The sequence below is a fragment of the Candida metapsilosis genome, assembly GCF_017655625.1.
Source record: "Candida metapsilosis strain BP57 chromosome Unknown scaffold7, whole genome shotgun sequence".
Lineage (NCBI taxonomy): Eukaryota > Fungi > Ascomycota > Pichiomycetes > Serinales > Debaryomycetaceae > Lodderomyces > Lodderomyces metapsilosis.
In genome coordinates, this window is record NW_027138165.1 from 93511 (window position 1) to 110421 (window position 16911).

At 38.2% G+C, this 16911-nt stretch overlaps 6 protein-coding genes across 6 annotated transcripts; 2 read left to right on the forward strand and 4 right to left on the reverse strand. All coding sequences in view use genetic code 12, as the record gives it.

Annotated features, from left to right (window-relative positions):
• Positions 1-291: 291 nt before the first annotated feature.
• Positions 292-1200, reverse strand: I9W82_004584 (uncharacterized protein; the record flags this gene model as incomplete). Its single annotated transcript, XM_067693671.1, has 1 exon — positions 292-1200. The coding sequence occupies one exon, from the start codon at positions 1198-1200 to the stop codon at positions 292-294; it is 909 nt and encodes a 302-aa protein (XP_067546069.1).
• Positions 1201-1594: 394 nt separating this feature from the next.
• On the reverse strand, positions 1595-3682 carry REG1 (protein phosphatase regulator; the record flags this gene model as incomplete). The annotated part of the gene is made up of 1 exon (XM_067693672.1): positions 1595-3682. One exon carries the CDS (start codon positions 3680-3682, stop codon positions 1595-1597), a length of 2088 nt encoding a protein of 695 aa, XP_067546070.1.
• Positions 3683-4879: 1197 nt separating this feature from the next.
• Positions 4880-6904, reverse strand: I9W82_004586 (uncharacterized protein; the record flags this gene model as incomplete). Its single annotated transcript, XM_067693673.1, has 1 exon — positions 4880-6904. The coding sequence occupies one exon, from the start codon at positions 6902-6904 to the stop codon at positions 4880-4882; it is 2025 nt and encodes a 674-aa protein (XP_067546071.1).
• A 101-nt stretch (positions 6905-7005) lies between these two features.
• I9W82_004587 (uncharacterized protein) lies at positions 7006-9378 on the forward strand (the record flags this gene model as incomplete). The annotated part of the gene is made up of 1 exon (XM_067693674.1): positions 7006-9378. One exon carries the CDS (start codon positions 7006-7008, stop codon positions 9376-9378), a length of 2373 nt encoding a protein of 790 aa, XP_067546072.1.
• A 1176-nt stretch (positions 9379-10554) lies between these two features.
• I9W82_004588 (uncharacterized protein) lies at positions 10555-11283 on the reverse strand (the record flags this gene model as incomplete). The annotated part of the gene is made up of 1 exon (XM_067693675.1): positions 10555-11283. The coding sequence occupies one exon, from the start codon at positions 11281-11283 to the stop codon at positions 10555-10557; it is 729 nt and encodes a 242-aa protein (XP_067546073.1).
• A 657-nt stretch (positions 11284-11940) lies between these two features.
• On the forward strand, positions 11941-16756 carry RRN3 (rDNA-binding RNA polymerase I transcriptional factor; the record flags this gene model as incomplete). Its single annotated transcript, XM_067693676.1, has 3 exons — positions 11941-12150; positions 12261-14237; positions 15584-16756. 3 exons carry the CDS (start codon positions 11941-11943, stop codon positions 16754-16756), a joined length of 3360 nt encoding a protein of 1119 aa, XP_067546074.1.
• Between the last annotated feature and the right edge of the window lie 155 nt (positions 16757-16911).

Here is a 16911-nt window from a genome sequence, read left to right on the forward strand (position 1 = left end):
CATTCAAAAAGAAACCAACAACGACAATAATGTCATCCTCAGAGCAAAAACCTAAACCATGCTGCGTATGCCTCGATGAAAGAAAAGATAGAGACAAATGTGTTTTACTTTACGGTGTTGATAGTGAAGATTGCAAATCAATTCTTGCCAAGTATACCTGATGTATGAAGGGGTATGGGTTCACACCTAACCCAATCAAAAACTAAGCTTTTGCAAGTCTGGTCTCAGAGAGAATTAGCAGAGCCCTGTGTATAATTACCAAAACCTTGTAAATACTTTAATACACATTATCTATTCACTCGAAGTTGAACCATAATGGTTGTGTTTACCTCTTTGATTATCCCTCCGCTCAAGTTCTTCCCGCTCTGTATTCAAAACCTCATCGATCTCTCGTTGTCGAGTACTAGCAGTTTCTTCATCGAAATTGGGATACTTGAATCGAATCAATTTATTACTCTCAAACCAAACTTGATTTCGAATAAAATTATCAATAAGTATCAACTGCAAACAGTTCATAATAATCGGGATAAGGAACATGACAATGAAGATTTCAACTTCATCAGGATACTCATCCAACCAACGAAGTAAAATATGCGACGTAATCCAAAGCAATTCACGCTCAAAAATCTCCACTAATCCATACAAGATAAACTTTGTAATCATTAAACTTGTAAAGTAAATTGCCAACTGCTTGCTAAACGCTTTCCAACTTGGATTGTTCACATCGCCATATTCACCACTTTCAATTTGTGTTATATGAAGCATTCTTTTACAAATGTAATTGACACCTTTGAAAACCAAGTATAGGACATACACACCAATGGTACAATCAAAAACAATATTTAAAAAATACCAGTCACATGGATCATCTTTATCTGGATCGTCATCATCATAGTTTGGTTTATCGCCACTAAGTAACATCAAGCCAGGGGCAGTTTTAAGCACTGATAAAATGACATTGAAAATATGTACACCCAATGCACCAATTAGTTGTTTACTAACATCAAAGCTCCATACAGGCCAGGTTCGTCGTATAGGATGCTCGTAGAATCTCTTGACAATAAGACTAGATAAACAAATAAAACCAAGGAATGCTTGCGTTAGGAGCGAAAACGTGCCAATAAGTTCGCATTTCCCATCGTCGTCTTGAGGAGGCGGCGTAAGTCTGTGGCGCGAAAGTGGAGTTATTGAGAAGTCCATTTGGTAACTATTCAGATACGTCTTTGATATGATAAAAACTCACTGTGTATTGGGTGGATAAAAACTGGTGTTCCTGACAGCAACAGCAAAACTGGAGAGAGCACTATTTTTTTCTTTTGTTGATGTCGCAAAGCATCTTGCGTCATGCGTCATCGAGGAAAGAGGAGGAACAAGGGAAAATACCGAAGTTGGGTACTCTACACCAAAGAAGGCCCAATCTACTACTGAATTGAATTTTCGTTTATTTCAAATCTATGTTTACACCACTATAAGTCTAGTTGTCAAACTCTGATCCCCTCCACTAAATCAATCATTGCTTTGCAGAATCCAAGTCCTTGCAAAACCATAGCTATAGTCTCTAACACTCTCATAACACATTGCGCACTCCTTGTTTCTACTTGTTCTCAGTTAACGGATTGTGTCCATGGAAAATCAGTTCAGCTAAAGCTTGACTGGATCTTCGAGTGCCTATGCTTAAGCCTTCTTCTTCCTCATCTTCTGAATCGCTTTCGGAATCACTCAATTGGAATGGCATATGCATGGATTGAGCATGTGGATCCGAACTATGAGTAGAATAGGTATGTGTAGGTGTGGTCATATGCGATATAGGCGTCTTTGGTCCAGATAATGGCGATGATGGCGAGCTATGAGAAGCTGGCGACACACTTGCATCATTATTGGATCCTCTATCACTGTTCTCATTGTGTTCTGATGTACCCACTGCCATATCATTATTATCAATTAAATCGTAATTAACGTTTGATCCCATGTTTAGATTTTCAGGCACATCAACCACGTCTGGCGCATTCGATCCCGAATATTGGTATGGATCACTTGGATACACGGTATTGTAATCATAATAGTAATCGTATCCTCTACTAATGTCGTTACCCACATTATGAGATAAACTTGAGGTGTATGGATAATCCTCATCACTGGAATCTTCATCTGAACCATAATTCAATGTGGTTGGTGGTAACGGCTTTATTGATGTACAGCGTTTGAGTGGCGGAAAAGAGTCTATATCAGCTTGATCATGGCTTTTTATCGACGGCGAAGAGCCCTGGCTTGATGCTAATTTCAAAGCAGGGTTGGAATTGGACTTCACTTTTAAAAAGAAACCTCCTTCATCATTATCCTCGTCATCGTCGTCATCGTCGGCACCACTTTCGTCATTTTCCAAATCTCCCTCATACAAGTGACTTCTAATCAAATTGTCATTTACCTGGTCATCATAATCGTCATACACATCATCGGTGTCGTCGTAATCACTGTAACCACCTTCATCATTTTCATCGGAAAAGGAATCCCATGCAACACATTGTTGTACTACATCGTTAAAGTGTATATGCCTTTCACCTTGAGGCTCCTCTTCCCCTTCTCCGTGTGCTCCATCACCACCTTGATTTGTCAAAGGTGTATTTTCCGGTTTGTTTGCATCTTGCGTGTTCAGTAAAGATGAATTTGAGTGGGACTTGGAATTCGAATTGAGCAAACTTTGAAATCTCGCTACATTGGAATTTTCCGTAGTTTGATTGTTTGCATATTGACTGTTTAACTTGTTCAGGAGAGCATTGTAGTCAAAGTATTCATCAGGTTTTTGTTGCCGCTTTTGCAACTCTTGTTGTTGTTTCAATTGCTGTTCTCTCTTCTTTTGGTGGATACTCGAAGCCAATTCCAACTTTAGTAAATTGGTGTGACTGATAATTGACTCTTCTATAGTTCGTTTCTTCAATATCGGCTTTGGACCGTTTTTGTTTTTTGATTTTTTGGGTATTGATATATCCCCTGCTACCGCGCTTGTGGCTGTGGGCTCGTGATTTATATCATCCTCATTTTCGTCATTGCCGTTGTTGTCACCGTTGGAAGAGACACCTTTGTTGTTCAATATTGGGCCATATAGCCACGTAACATCCGTATCCTTGGCCCAGTTCACCACCTCAGGACTGATTGTTTTTAAATTTGATCTTCTTTGCGCCCACGTTCTCCATGAGGCATTTTCCAAACGAGCAGCATTGGCAACATCATGTTTGTTTGATACCACGTACCTCCACGACTTGGAGATATCCGATACATCCCACTGGTGAGATAAGTAATCCACATGGCGTGAAGGTTCTGCCGCTACATTAGTGTCATCGTATGGGATCAATTCAGGAGATTGTAAGTTCATAGCAGGTCCTGCTGTGGGAGAAGGAACCGGTGATGGCGAGGATGATACTGATGTTGATTGATTACTACCTTGGATATTGGCATCCAGATGATCATTTGATGATGTTGCTGCTTTGGCGTCATCATTTTTATTTCCCGGCGCTGACCCAGTTTCCAATGCTTGATCTTTAACTTTTTCCGGTATAAATTCGTCAAGAAGACCCAACGATCTTGTTCTTTTCAACTTGAATGTGGTGTTTTCAAAATGATCGTCATCTTCGGCATCCACGTGTTGTGAAGTAGTGGCCCCACCAGTAAATACTTCATCAGACATTGTTTTGTATTCACTGTTTGTGTCTATGTTTTCCCCTTTAAAATGTTGTGTAGTTTTTTACTCCTCTGATCTGTAGTGTAAGTTTGCTGCTGCAGTTGTGTTTAAGTGAAGATGGTATTCTGGATTAATAAGTATAAATGAATGCTAATATTTTGTTTCTATTGGCGTTAGAGAGTGGTGTGCAAAATTGGATGAATTTGAAGAGTAGAATATGTTAATTTTCTTTTTTTTTTTTTTTTCTTTTTTGGAGAGAGAGAGAGAAAGAGAGAAAGAGAGAGGAGAGATTGAATTTTTGTTATGAGAAAGAGCGAGAGAGTGTGTGTCTGTTGCTGTTGAAAATTTTTGTCGTAATTAGTATGATGCGACACGACAGGATAAAAGAAAGCCCTAGGTTTATACCAAAGACTCTACCTTGTGCTTCTCATATTTACCGTTCAAAATGAATGGAACATAAGAAGCGGAGAGAGCTATTACGATAAGCTTTGCTTCGAAAGAGCTGAAGCTTTGGAGCATTGAGTGTCATGAGAATCCTAATGCAAAAGTTCGATTAGACAACTGCTTCTTGAAAGTAGCTGTACAGTGAATATATTAAGAAAAGATTCAGGCAACTGGAGCATTTCCAAGGCAGGGTCCCCTCTATCCAACTGTGTTCTTACAATCCTGTTCATTTCTATTACGCCCCTACTGACCACAAAAGGAGAAGAAGTAAACAAAGGACCAAAAATGACGTGATAATTTTCAGCAACGAATATGAAGCCTCAACACTGGGAAGAGCCAGGCAAACGAGTTCATGCAGGGATTCTGTCATTTCTCATGCATCCTTAACCTGGAATTATATGAATTATTGTTGGCACATTACGTAATGAGGTGATTATCTACATTTTGTGAACTCCGAAGACTGCAAAAGAGAGCCTAAAGAGTGGATCACTACACCTGTAAGCGGAGAATCTCAGACTCGTGCATTAAGGTGGATAATATACCGCACTTATAATTCAACTAAGACGTGGTCACTCGGCCCATTAATCACACGTTTGCTGTTTGAAAATTAATTAATCCGATTTGTGGGGCTGGACAAAGTCGGAAGAGAAACTCTACTTTTGTGCAACAATTCCATAAAACGGTGAATAGAGCCAATAGTGGGTTCTACAAGCAAAAACGTTTCTCTGTGATAACACATATTACATATGTTTAATTTATTCAAAATTTGCCTATGTATGTCCTGTTTCCACTAATAAAACAAAAGTCTATAATATGTCTTAATGTATCCACGAGTGGGGCATTTTGATCGCCATACAAATACTTGTAGGCCCCTAATTCATCTATTTTCGTCTTTCTATCAACAACTGGAAGCCTGGTTAGGTCACAGGTTGTCCATGAATGTCCGGAGGTTGAAGTTATCATATTGTTTGTTACTATAGCCGAATCGGTCTTGGGATCAATGATGAATTCTTCAACAAGATTGACACCGGCCCGAAGCTTGGCTACAGAGTTATCTAACTTGAGTCCCAACTTATGCCCTAGGGCTATCAAAGAAAATCTGTCAACTTCACTATCCACACTTTTTCCTTGACTGCTTCTAAATACCAACTCCACTAAATACCTTCGTATATTTTCTTCAAGAGTCTGGTGTCGGGTTTTCACAAGTTTGTATAAATCACTAGTCATACCATTGTCCGAAGTTTCAAAGTGCCTGAGTGCTGACAAGAGCAATGCTGCCAAGCAGAGTTTGAATTGGTTCTCAACAACTTCCTCACTTTGAAGATAATGATGAATCAAATCGTGCTGCAAATCACCCTTTACTACTGGTTTCGGGAGCTCTTTAGGTTGCAATACCTCATCCACAAATACTTGTAGCTGTGGCACAAGTACATCAACCTTGTCCAGATGTGACATGGTTAAATCATCAATTACCACCGGAATAGTTGGAAAGTTTCTAAGATAAAACGTTGCAAGCTTTGCTATAGATGTGTTGAATACCGGTTCCTTTAATTGTCCCAAAGACGACTCTAGTTGAACGAATGACAAATTTGCAGTTAACTCTGATGGAGTTCTGAAATGGAGAGCGTTCTTGGGAACCACTTTGTACACCACCCCGAGAATCCTGTTGGTGATTGGTTGAATTCCGTGCATAACAATACTTCCTTCAGTTGTGGCGTTTTCCAGTGACATTTGAAACATATTTAATACCCTTTCCTTGAAAATTGACCATGATACGTCATTGGCTTTTCTCGAGATCAAATTTCCATCAAATGAGAACGTAATAATTGTCGAGTCTTCGAATGCCAATACAATCGACAAAGATTCCCCCTTTCCGGTGACAATCGATGTACAAGTGTGCCAAGTCTCCGTATCAAATTCATATGTACCACGGTCCCCAAGTATAACAAGCTTCGATATAAACACTGCAATTACAAACCTTTCATTTCCGTAGTGTATAATTTTGGCTTTTTGAAAATGACCTCGCTGAGGAGGATAAATCTCTCGCACATCATCCTCAACCACCAGTAGCGAATTATCTTTTCCTATGACCAAAAGAGTATTCTTTTCACAGTAAATTTTGGAGATCTCCTTTGCAACATCAATCTGTTTCACCACATTCATATGGAAATCGAAAATTGTGATTCGATTGGTCAAATCGACAATTGCCAACTCATTGTCATGAAATGCAAAATATTTGATTCTTAAATGCTTAAATTCTTTGGAGCTGACATACCATACACCTTCGTAATATGGAATGTCATATATCTTCACCAACGCTTCAAACACATTGAGCTTTACTTTATAATTGTATAGTTGATTGTGATTTTCCCGACCTAAAACAAGGAGCTCTCCGGTGTTGAACAACACCCCTAACCAACAGTCTCGTGTGTGTGGGTTTATAGCAGTCCATTGGTGCTCAACAATAATTGGATCCTGCGCGGTGATGTTGTAGAATTCATCAGCATCCTTGAATACGACATTCTTGAACTTTCCCACCGGTAAGTTACTTATTGCCTCGGAGTATAATATTGACCCCGTGGAAAAGATCTCCTTGGCGTTTAAAACTGTTCGATGCCGATTCTTGTTGATTGCATTGTGATATGATGGAAAGCGTGGCTCAACGATAGTCAACTCGTTGTACAGATTCAAAGTTAGCTGTATATTATCAGATAGCTGGATTGGGTCATGACGAGCCAATGCAAGGTCGACTCTGTTTAGTTTGATATCCGCAATGGCTGACATGGTTAATGTTGTGGTTTGCAACAGTATTTTTTTCTCGTGCAATTGTGTGGATATACTGACGCGTACTTTTTGACACCCTAGATCCATTCCCTTAATGAACTATGTGCCCCACTACGGTTTCCCGAAACTACAGCCATCCATTTACTCCATATGACATTCAACTTGAGCTTATGGATGCCATATACGACACTATCGAGAACGGATACAAGGTTGGTCTATTTGAAAGTCCAACTGGAACGGGGAAAACCTTGTCGATAATATGCTCTACCATGACTTGGTTGAGGAATTACAAGAGAAATCATGTCTTTGATGCAGATGCCGATTCAGAAGAAAGCAGTGACGATGAGCCTGAGTGGGTGAAGTCTGCATATAGAAGCTCAATCGTTGACAAATCTAAAGAAAAACTCAAAGAGTTTGAGCTACACTTGAATGAAGTTGAAGCAAGTCACGGTGCGAAAGTGAGAGCAGAATCGTCAATTAAGCTAAAGGTGAAAAGGCGACAGGAGGGAAATAAAGAGGAGGAATTCTTACCCGAAGATTACCACAGTGATACAGAGTCCAAACTGATTGAGGCAAAGAATGTAAAACTCAACAATGAAATTAATAGACTAATGCACCGTGAAGAGAGCGAATCTAAGGAATACAATTGCAAAACCAAAATATTGTTCTCCTCCAGAACTCATTCCCAATTGAACCAGTTTTCAAGCCAGCTACGTCTTACAACATTTGACGCGTCTTTTGACAACATGTCTGAAAGGACCAAGTATCTTCCCATTGGATCTAGAAAACAATTGTGCATTAATGAGAAAGTTTCCAAGCGTGGTGATCAAAGTATCAACGATGCTTGTATCGATTTACAAAAAACCAAAGAAGGTTGCAACTACTTAACCAAGGATCAATCGCTTGTCAAAGAGTTTTCCGATTTGAGCTTATCACAAATTCGAGATATCGAGGATCTTGCTATCTTGGGTACTGAGCTCCACGCGTGTCCTTATTATTCCGTCAGAAAGGGGTTGGGGTCTGCAGAAATAGTTTCACTTCCCTATCAGTTACTTTTTCAAAAATCGGCTAGAGAGGCGTGGGGGATCGACCTTAAAGACACGATTGTCATAATTGACGAGGCACATAATGTTATTGATTCAATCACGTCTTTATATTCGGTAAAGATTACCATCAGCCAGCTTCACAAGGTTATGCAATCTTTGAAAATATACATGACAAAATTTGCCAAGCGGCTCAATAGTGGGAATCGAATCAATATTATTAAATTGACAAAAATTTGCAAAGTTTTGGCAAATTTTATGGAATCAAAACTGCCAACACCAGGTAATGAAGTACATGTGGAAGATATTTTTCAAAATTCCACTGGTGATCTAGTCAACATACACAAGCTAGATGAATACTTGACCAAGTCGAAAATAGCCTACAAGATCGAATCATATATTGAAAAAACAGATGCAGTCCAAGCATCTGCATCACCTGTACTTTTTGAAATTGCTAAATTTCTTCGTGCATTGACTAATCCTAGAAAAGAAGGCAAATTTTACTGGGACAAAACCGCAAATGAGTTTGAGCTTCGATATATGTTATTGGATCCCAGCGTAATTTTTAATGAAATTGTTACTGAATCCAAGTGCGTGTTGCTTTGTGGAGGTACAATGGAGCCAATGACAGACTTTACCGAGTTCTTGATGCCCCAAGTTTCAAAGAACCAGATAAAGATGTTTTCATGTCAGCACATAATACCAAAGAACAATCTAGAAGTATTTGCAGTTGACAATTGGGGTAGCGAATTTGATTTCCTGTACCAGAAACGAGATGATACCTCACAGATGGATAGGTTGGGCCAGTTTATCTTGCAAGTTTGTCAAGTTGTTCCTCATGGTGTTGTTGTGTTTCTCAGCAGTTACAACTTTCTTTACAAGGTGTTACAACAATGGCAACGAACCAATACATTTCAAAAAATATCAGCATTAAAGACCATTTTCCAGGAGCCAACAAACTCATCAAATGTCGACTCAATTCTATTCGACTATTCAAATGCAATTAATTGCCAAAAAAAGGGAGCAATCTTGTTTTCAGTTGTTGGTGGGAAATTGTCTGAAGGAATCAATTTTTCCGACAACCTAGCTCGAGCTGTCATAATGGTAGGCATGCCGTATCCTAATGCGTTCCTGGGTGAAATAGTTGCCAAACGAGCATTTATCGAAAAACAAGTCATTGAAAAAGGAGGCACATCACAAAGGGCCAAGGAATGTTCCAACGAGTATTATGAAAATTTGTGCATGAAGGCTATTAATCAAAGTGTGGGTCGTTGTATAAGACATGCTAATGATTATGCATTGATTTACTTGGTTGATAAGAGATACAAACAACTGCGCATACAGAATAAACTAAGTAAATGGGTTAAAGATCGGCTCGTGTCTAGTACTGATGTTGTAAATAGTTCTGTCAGATTTTTTCAAAATAAATAACTTGAACAAGCTTCTGTTAATGGCAACCAGTAGGCTTTAAAAGTTAAGCTGAATCTGTACGGGTAACTCGAGGAGGAGAGACGTGAGCTGAGAACATCATAAACTCAATTTTCAAAATAGTTGCAAATCAGAAAAAAAAATTTCAAAAAATAATGAAAAGGACGAGATTCGAACTCGCGCATCTTACGATACTAGAAATCACAACTTATTAAGTTGTAAGAAACTTAATTCTTGAGTCTAGCGCCTTAGACCAACTCGGCCACCTTTCCATTTCTTGTGTTTTTGATCGTCTAGGTAAAACTCACCATGTCAAATGTGGAACTTTTCTCATACGAAACTGCCATGTAAAATAACCGTGATTGTGGCTGTGGTCAATTAAGCTAAATGAACTGATACTCTGGGTATGTAAAAGCTACTGAATGTGCAAAATTTGCACTCTGCTCTCAATTCTTGCCATCCCGTGGCAAATATTTTATCAGCGAATTTTCCCTGTCAAACACCAACCATCCAGATCAACTAGATACACCAACTACAAGTTGTGGTAATACAAGAGCTCTATATGACCATTGAGGCAGTGGAGTCTTGCTTTTGTAAAAAAAACTTGCGCGTCATGGCAATGATGAGTTTGCATTTGGATTCACTTCCCTTTTTGCAGCCAATTTAGGAAACTGATGCAACTCTCTGCAAACGAACTTCAAAAATCAAACGTTCTTTATAATCGCAGGGGGTCTCAGTCTGCTAAAGTTATGCTAAAGCTAAGCTATTTACCATACCGCATAATTGACTTCGTCCTCCTGAATCTCCACCAACATCAAGCTTTAAACCTCGCTCATTACACCCGACATTCTATCCAATAGTCAAAAGGAAATTGTATAGTTATATTCATGTTTATCACATCTACAGATGCTGGTACCAGTACCAACGAGCTTGGCTAGATGTGTTTAAATTCCACAAGGATATCGAAAACCTCAAAACCAATGTTCCTGCGAGCACGCACAAGGCTCATGTAAGAACTGGTTCCTGAGCCCATGGTTTGCGTTGATGATGGTACTTATTGGAATTATACTTAGAAGGAAAATGAGTATGGAAGACCAGGTGGTATAGAGATAAACAGTTTAAGAAACAAAAAATGCGTAGCTAATTAGCATATAAAGTATAAAGGTCACTAGTTTTCATTCATGACAAGTGCCAAAGCCTCACAAGGTGACTTTGAGCGCCATCCAATACGGCTTTTTGCTCTGTCAATAGCGCCAACTGCGTTGTTTGCAACTTCAACAACTGAGCATATTCGCTATGTTTCCCATCACTCTCCTCTATCAAGCGTTCACTTTTTTCTTCGAGCTGCTGTAAACTCTCCACCACTTTTGCAACCTCTTCCATTTGGTTCTTGATATTTATTGGCTCTTTCTGTCGCTTACCAGTTGTCTCAAAATAAACTTTGTGGTTCTCAATTGTCGACACGGTGATATTCTCTGTCTCACTCAAGTTAATTGTAGTTTCAATCTCTTGAAAACCATCTGCCAAATAGGACTTGAATGGGGATTCCTTGTCATCTTTATTGTAAGTCACATAAATTTGTTGTGGATTCATAGGTATATCATAGGTTTGGCAGCATCTTTGGATTTCTTGAGACATGGCAATTGTCGAGGAATTGCATTCGTTGCTCATGTGATATATCCCTAGAATTGTAAAATCTGGATACACCAACTTTAATTGATTATATCTTTTGTATAGAAACTCATAATCAATCGTGTTATCGTCATTGATGATTTCATATGATGTAGCTACAACATATTTGTTTCCATCTTGGAATCCGAGCAAGACGCCATAAAGAAAATTGATCTTTCGAGCTTGGATGTCAGATATGCTGAGTAGGAATTTTGAATGTAGTTCAACCGCGGACATCTGTGGATGTGGTGGTACTGTTGCTGTGTGTGTTATTACGTTGAATCAAAGCAAAGTTTGTATCTTTAAAACTTCCCTAAAAAAAAAAGTAACACCTATGGAGCTACCATCTTTGAAATTGCAAAAAAAGGCAGAAAGATAAGACGCTTGACTGTATTAGTTTTGAATACTAACGCTCCCTTAATAAGAGAAGAGGACTCTTGCTGTCTTGTATTTTTCAATCAAGTGTTTTACAATTTTATACATCACGAATCGCGTGACGTTTGGCTAAGGAAGTACGATAGTTTGTATTACATACAAGATCGGTGTTGAGTCTTTCCGGTTTTGATTGTATTTCTTGTAGTACTCATCACAAAGCTATCATAGGTTATATGACTTTGAAGTCGGCTGTTTTATAGTTTTGGTTTTTCATAAAACTGTGGATGCTAATGCTCTAGAACCAATCTCCTTCTGTCTTTTTTTCTGTCTGTCTGTCTGTTTTTTTTTCTCTGTCTGTGTCTGAAAAAATCTTTTTTTTTTTTTTATTTTTTTTTTTTCAAAACCTCTTCTCTCCTCCTTCCTGCTCTTCTCTTCTCTTCTTTACCCCTAACCTGTTTTTACTGAGATATACTCCCCAGCTCACAACATCATATCATCGCATACCCTTATCCTCCAGATATGTCATTAGAGGACCCAATAAAGAGAAGTCGAGAAATAGATACTCAAGGTTTAAAAGTTGCACCTGCAAGAAAACGGAGTAAGAAGAATATGGCGCTAGACGAAGGGGGATCATTAACTACAGATGCCATGACCAAACACAATGATGACGAATTTACAGAAAAGATGTATTCAGCTTATGTTAAATCTTCTTTCGCTTCTTTGGAAAAGGTATGTTAATGAGATGATAGTCTAGGTACGGAGGGGAAGGAATTGATGATCCACACCTTCACATACTCCTGTTATTCTTTTCCTATATACTAACATTTATCTTTCTCTAGGGTGATTCATTGCAAATTGATACATTAACTGACAAGATCAACGCACCAACAAATAGCCCAGAGGCTATCACGTTACCACATTTCAGTATATTACTCAAGGGACTAATCAACCATACTTCAAAACTAGATGATCGTGCATGCAACAATTTAATATTCTCCATTCTTCGGTATAAATGGATGGACGTGGCACCAGCGGATACTAATTCCGCTGAAGGAGATGACGATGAAGTTGTCACCACATTTATAGATTTATATGCCCATTTCCTAATTGTTTTGGTTAGTACATTACCCAAGTTTCTAACTGAGGTTTTAAATAAACTAGTCCGTGAATTTGAACTTTTCAACTTGGATAACTGCAACAATAGCATTGATAACAAGTTGAGTCGTCATCGTCATCATCAAATACTTACAAATATTTTGAGATTTATTCCAACGAGTATAAACATCCTTCCGGGAATTTTGCAAGCTAATTTTCCCCATCATATTTCATCATCAACTGGAGAAGTTGTCAATTATGTGGATAACTTGATGCAAGTATTGACTTATTGTTCTGAATTGCAATTCTGTATATGGCAATTGATATTTGAATGTTGTATCAAACTAGACGTTGAGTTGCAGAATGAATTGGATGATTTGGATGATGATGAGATTGAAGAATTAATTAATGGAAAAGACGAAGATGCAGAACTACTAGAAGTTAGTGAGGAAGAGGGAGAAGATAAAGAAGGAGCGAAAGAACAGGTGGGTATTGATGCGGAATCTGATGAAGATGACGATGATGATGAAGCAATGGGAGAAGTTGAATGGGTTGAATCGGTAAATTCAACAAGAAGCATCAAGACCCTAGCATCAAAATTGGACAATATTATGCATTTATTACTTTCAAAAACTAGCAATTCCTTCACTACCCAAGAACTAAACAATGGTAATGGAGTTACATTATTCAACACCATAAATTCATTATTCAAGAGCCACATCTTGCCAACCCATTTCACAAAACTGATTCAGTTCATTTTATTTCGTATAACTCAATATCAACAAGAGTTGGCTGATTCCTTCCTAGTTTTACTTATTGATGTTGCGTTTAACCCCAACGAAATTGTCGAAAAAAGATTGAAAGCTATGCAATATCTATCTTCGTATATCGCTAGAGCCAAAAATTTATCTCGCCATCAAATTGTGTTTATTGTTAGTTATCTCATGGGGTGGTTGAACAAGTATATAATTGAAAGAGAACAAGAAACTTTTGATGTGGCTGAGAATAAACAAATGCGTTCCAAACAACAGCAACAGCAACAACAGGCTGGAGGTATGGAAAGATTTAAACTTTTCTACTCCGCTTTCCAAGCATTACTATACATTTTCTGTTTTAGACATGAACAATTGCGCAAGGACCCTTCATCAGTCACTGCATCAACTACTACGGGCAACAACTCCTCGTCGGAGTGGGAATGTGACATTGACAAGTTTTTCCAACGTGTGATCATTGTTAAATTTAACCCATTAAAGTTTTGCGACGAGACAGTTGTGTATATTTTCGCTAAATTGGCAACCAAATTGAACGTGTGTTATTGTTACTCCATCATTGAACACAACAAGAGAGAAAGAATGTTGCAAACCACAAATGGCAGTAACGGTGGTAGCGGTACCAGAGATACCAGAGATACTAGCAGCGGCAGCAGAAACAGCGTCGTCATGCCTGCTTCAGCAATGGGTAACTTTAAACAGAAACAAGAGTTTTTGGACTTGGAAGCTTATTTCCCCTTTGATCCCTTGGTTTTACCCATGTGCAAGAAACTAATTGGTGAGAATTACGTTGAATGGTCAGAGGTTAACCCAGATGAAGATGACGATGAGGATAGTGCTTCCGGAAGCCACATGGAGGAGGATGACAGTGAAGAAGAAGAAGAAGAAGATGATGATGATGATGATGATGATTCTTCTTCTAGTGATGATTCTGATTCCGAGGACAGTGACGTTGACAGTGATGATTAGGTTACCCTTTTGGACATTATATATATATAATGTATTGGTATAGGTTCTACTTATATATTTAACAGATTTGTTATCAAATTATGAATGAATTGAAAGGAAATGTAGTCTCAACTAACCTGAAGTGCAAAAAAAAACAGAGCCAAAAAAAATGATCTAGGCGAGACTTGAACTCGCGACCTCCCCGGTGTGAGCGGGGCGCGCTACCGGGCTACGCCACCAGATCATTGCAATGACAACTGCGTCAGAGCACTAAAATTACCCTTGTTGACCGCCTAGAAGCTACAAACAACACCAAATTTTAAAAGCTTTTATGGACTCTAAAATTGTGTACAAAAGTTGCAAACCGCTTTGTAATGGGGACATAAGAACAGTAGAATGAGTTAATACATCAACAATAAGCTGTTGCTACGTTTTATAAACCCTTTTCAGCAAGTTATACCTTATTTTTAACCACAATCTTTATCAAATGATATATTTGTACCATTTTGCAACCAAAAAAAGAAAAAGAGAAAAAAAAGTGGTTAATAAATTATTAGAGATAATGACACGTAAGGGCATATTAAAGAAAGTAGCAAGAAAAAAACTCACACACAGAGACAGAGAGTACCTCACCAATCATATTACACCAATATATTACACCGATCAAATTTATGAAGCAATGCTGAAAAAAAAAAAAAAACACAAAAACACCGGGCAAATACAAAACGAATGCATGGATCTTAACAGCTCAATTCAATATATGTTTTTTAAAGAAGGTACGGAAAATTCCATTGTAAGTACACTTTACATACCAGTGGAAAGATTGCTGGGCAGTTTAACTCTCTTTGATACAAGTGAAGAGTAAGAAAAAGGATTACTGGGGGTAATGACATGTATAGTGACTTTACCATCGAGGTGCTTCTTTTTATCTCTCTCAATACTTTTAGGAAAATAAACAAAAGTACTTCTGGTTAGGTATATAGTTCATAAAGAATTCAGCAAAGTCTTGTCCTTTTTTCCGTTCTCTTTTTTTTTTTGCAACCATTATTTTAGGAAACTGGAATTAAAAAAAAAAAGGCACTCCTCTCGCAACACGTCTTTATAAGAAATGTCAACAGATCATCCTTTTTTTTAAAAGAACGGGGGTCTCAATCCGCCAAATGCTAATGCTAAACCTATGTGATTTACCATACCGCATCATTGACCTCATCCTCCAGAATCTCAACCAACATCAAGCTTTAAACCTCGCACCATTGCACTCGACATTCCACCCCGTAGTGAAAAGAAAATTGTATAGTTATATTCATGTTTATATTCATGTTTACAATTGCACGTTCCGGCCCAAACAGTTTACGCAAAATTTGAAATTCCACAAGGACATAAATAACACCAAAACTAATCAATTCACAGTGATATCTTTATACAATCTTGAAAAATACATGATGGCAATGGATGCCGATTTCCCTATTGTCATATTTGAGTTTGATGATTGTTATCCAGTACTACTTGATTGCATATTGAGACGGTTTCAAAAAGTGCGAAACTACGAGGTCAGTTCATTCTATTATGGATACCATACATATCCACTAAATGATCTTCGGGTGCAGTATCGAAATCGACGTGAATTTACCTACACTGCGCCTCCTTTGCCAGATGAAGTAGAGCTTGATTCAGAAGAAGCACAAAGAAAGATATTGATGAAGGAGATTTTTGAGCAAAGTCAGTACAATCCAATCTTGGATTACGAATGGGACTGTCCCAGGTTTCTTCATTTATTTGATAAGTTTTTGTACGTTACTGACTTGGGGATTATGTTTCCTATGTATGGTTCGCCAAAGTTTAGGTTTAATTCACAGTTGAAAACATTAAGAATTTTAGGACTGCGCTGTTATGTCGAGGGACATATTGGGGAATATTTCAATACTTCAGCACTAGAGAACCTATCACTTAGTGGACAACTTAGACTAGACATTTTCCTCCCCGTTACTGAGCTAGATGAGAAGTTGCCCAAGTTAACAAACTTGATCATTTTTGCTTGTAGTCTACCCTTTGATGAATTTATTGCTGATTGGCGTGAGAGAACGCATCGAACCTTGGAATCCTTGATTATCAGAACAGATGAGGCGCATAAAGAGTGTTTTGAAGGTATAGCAAAATTATATTTCAATTTTCCTAACGCGTGTATTAATTGGTGGGCTGATGATTTATGGGATGGGAATTGTCTTAAATTTGAAGACGAATTGATTAAGATGATGTCTCCTCGATTTTCTCATGATGTATTATGCTATCATATCAACAATGACCATGCATCTAAACTAAATGGAACGCAAATTACAGTGTGCAACTCAAAAGGAGAAGAGATGGTGGTTCATCTCAAGAAATTATATTCTTCAAAAGAGATACAATGGTTTAGAGGTATTTATGATCGGATCAGATTGACCCCATCCTACGTTGACGTAGCATACGATAAGAGCGTATTTTGCGATGAGAATTGTGGCAATGCATTTAGAAATCACGAGTGAAGCAATAAAAGAAGAAACTGATATCATATAACACTTCACATCTTTATTGAATTAGAGAGACAACGGTTTTAACTAACGTCTCGCAATAAAGAATGAGGGACTTTGCTGATATCTGCTTCATGTGGATCGGAAACAGCTCCTTTGTCTATACATTT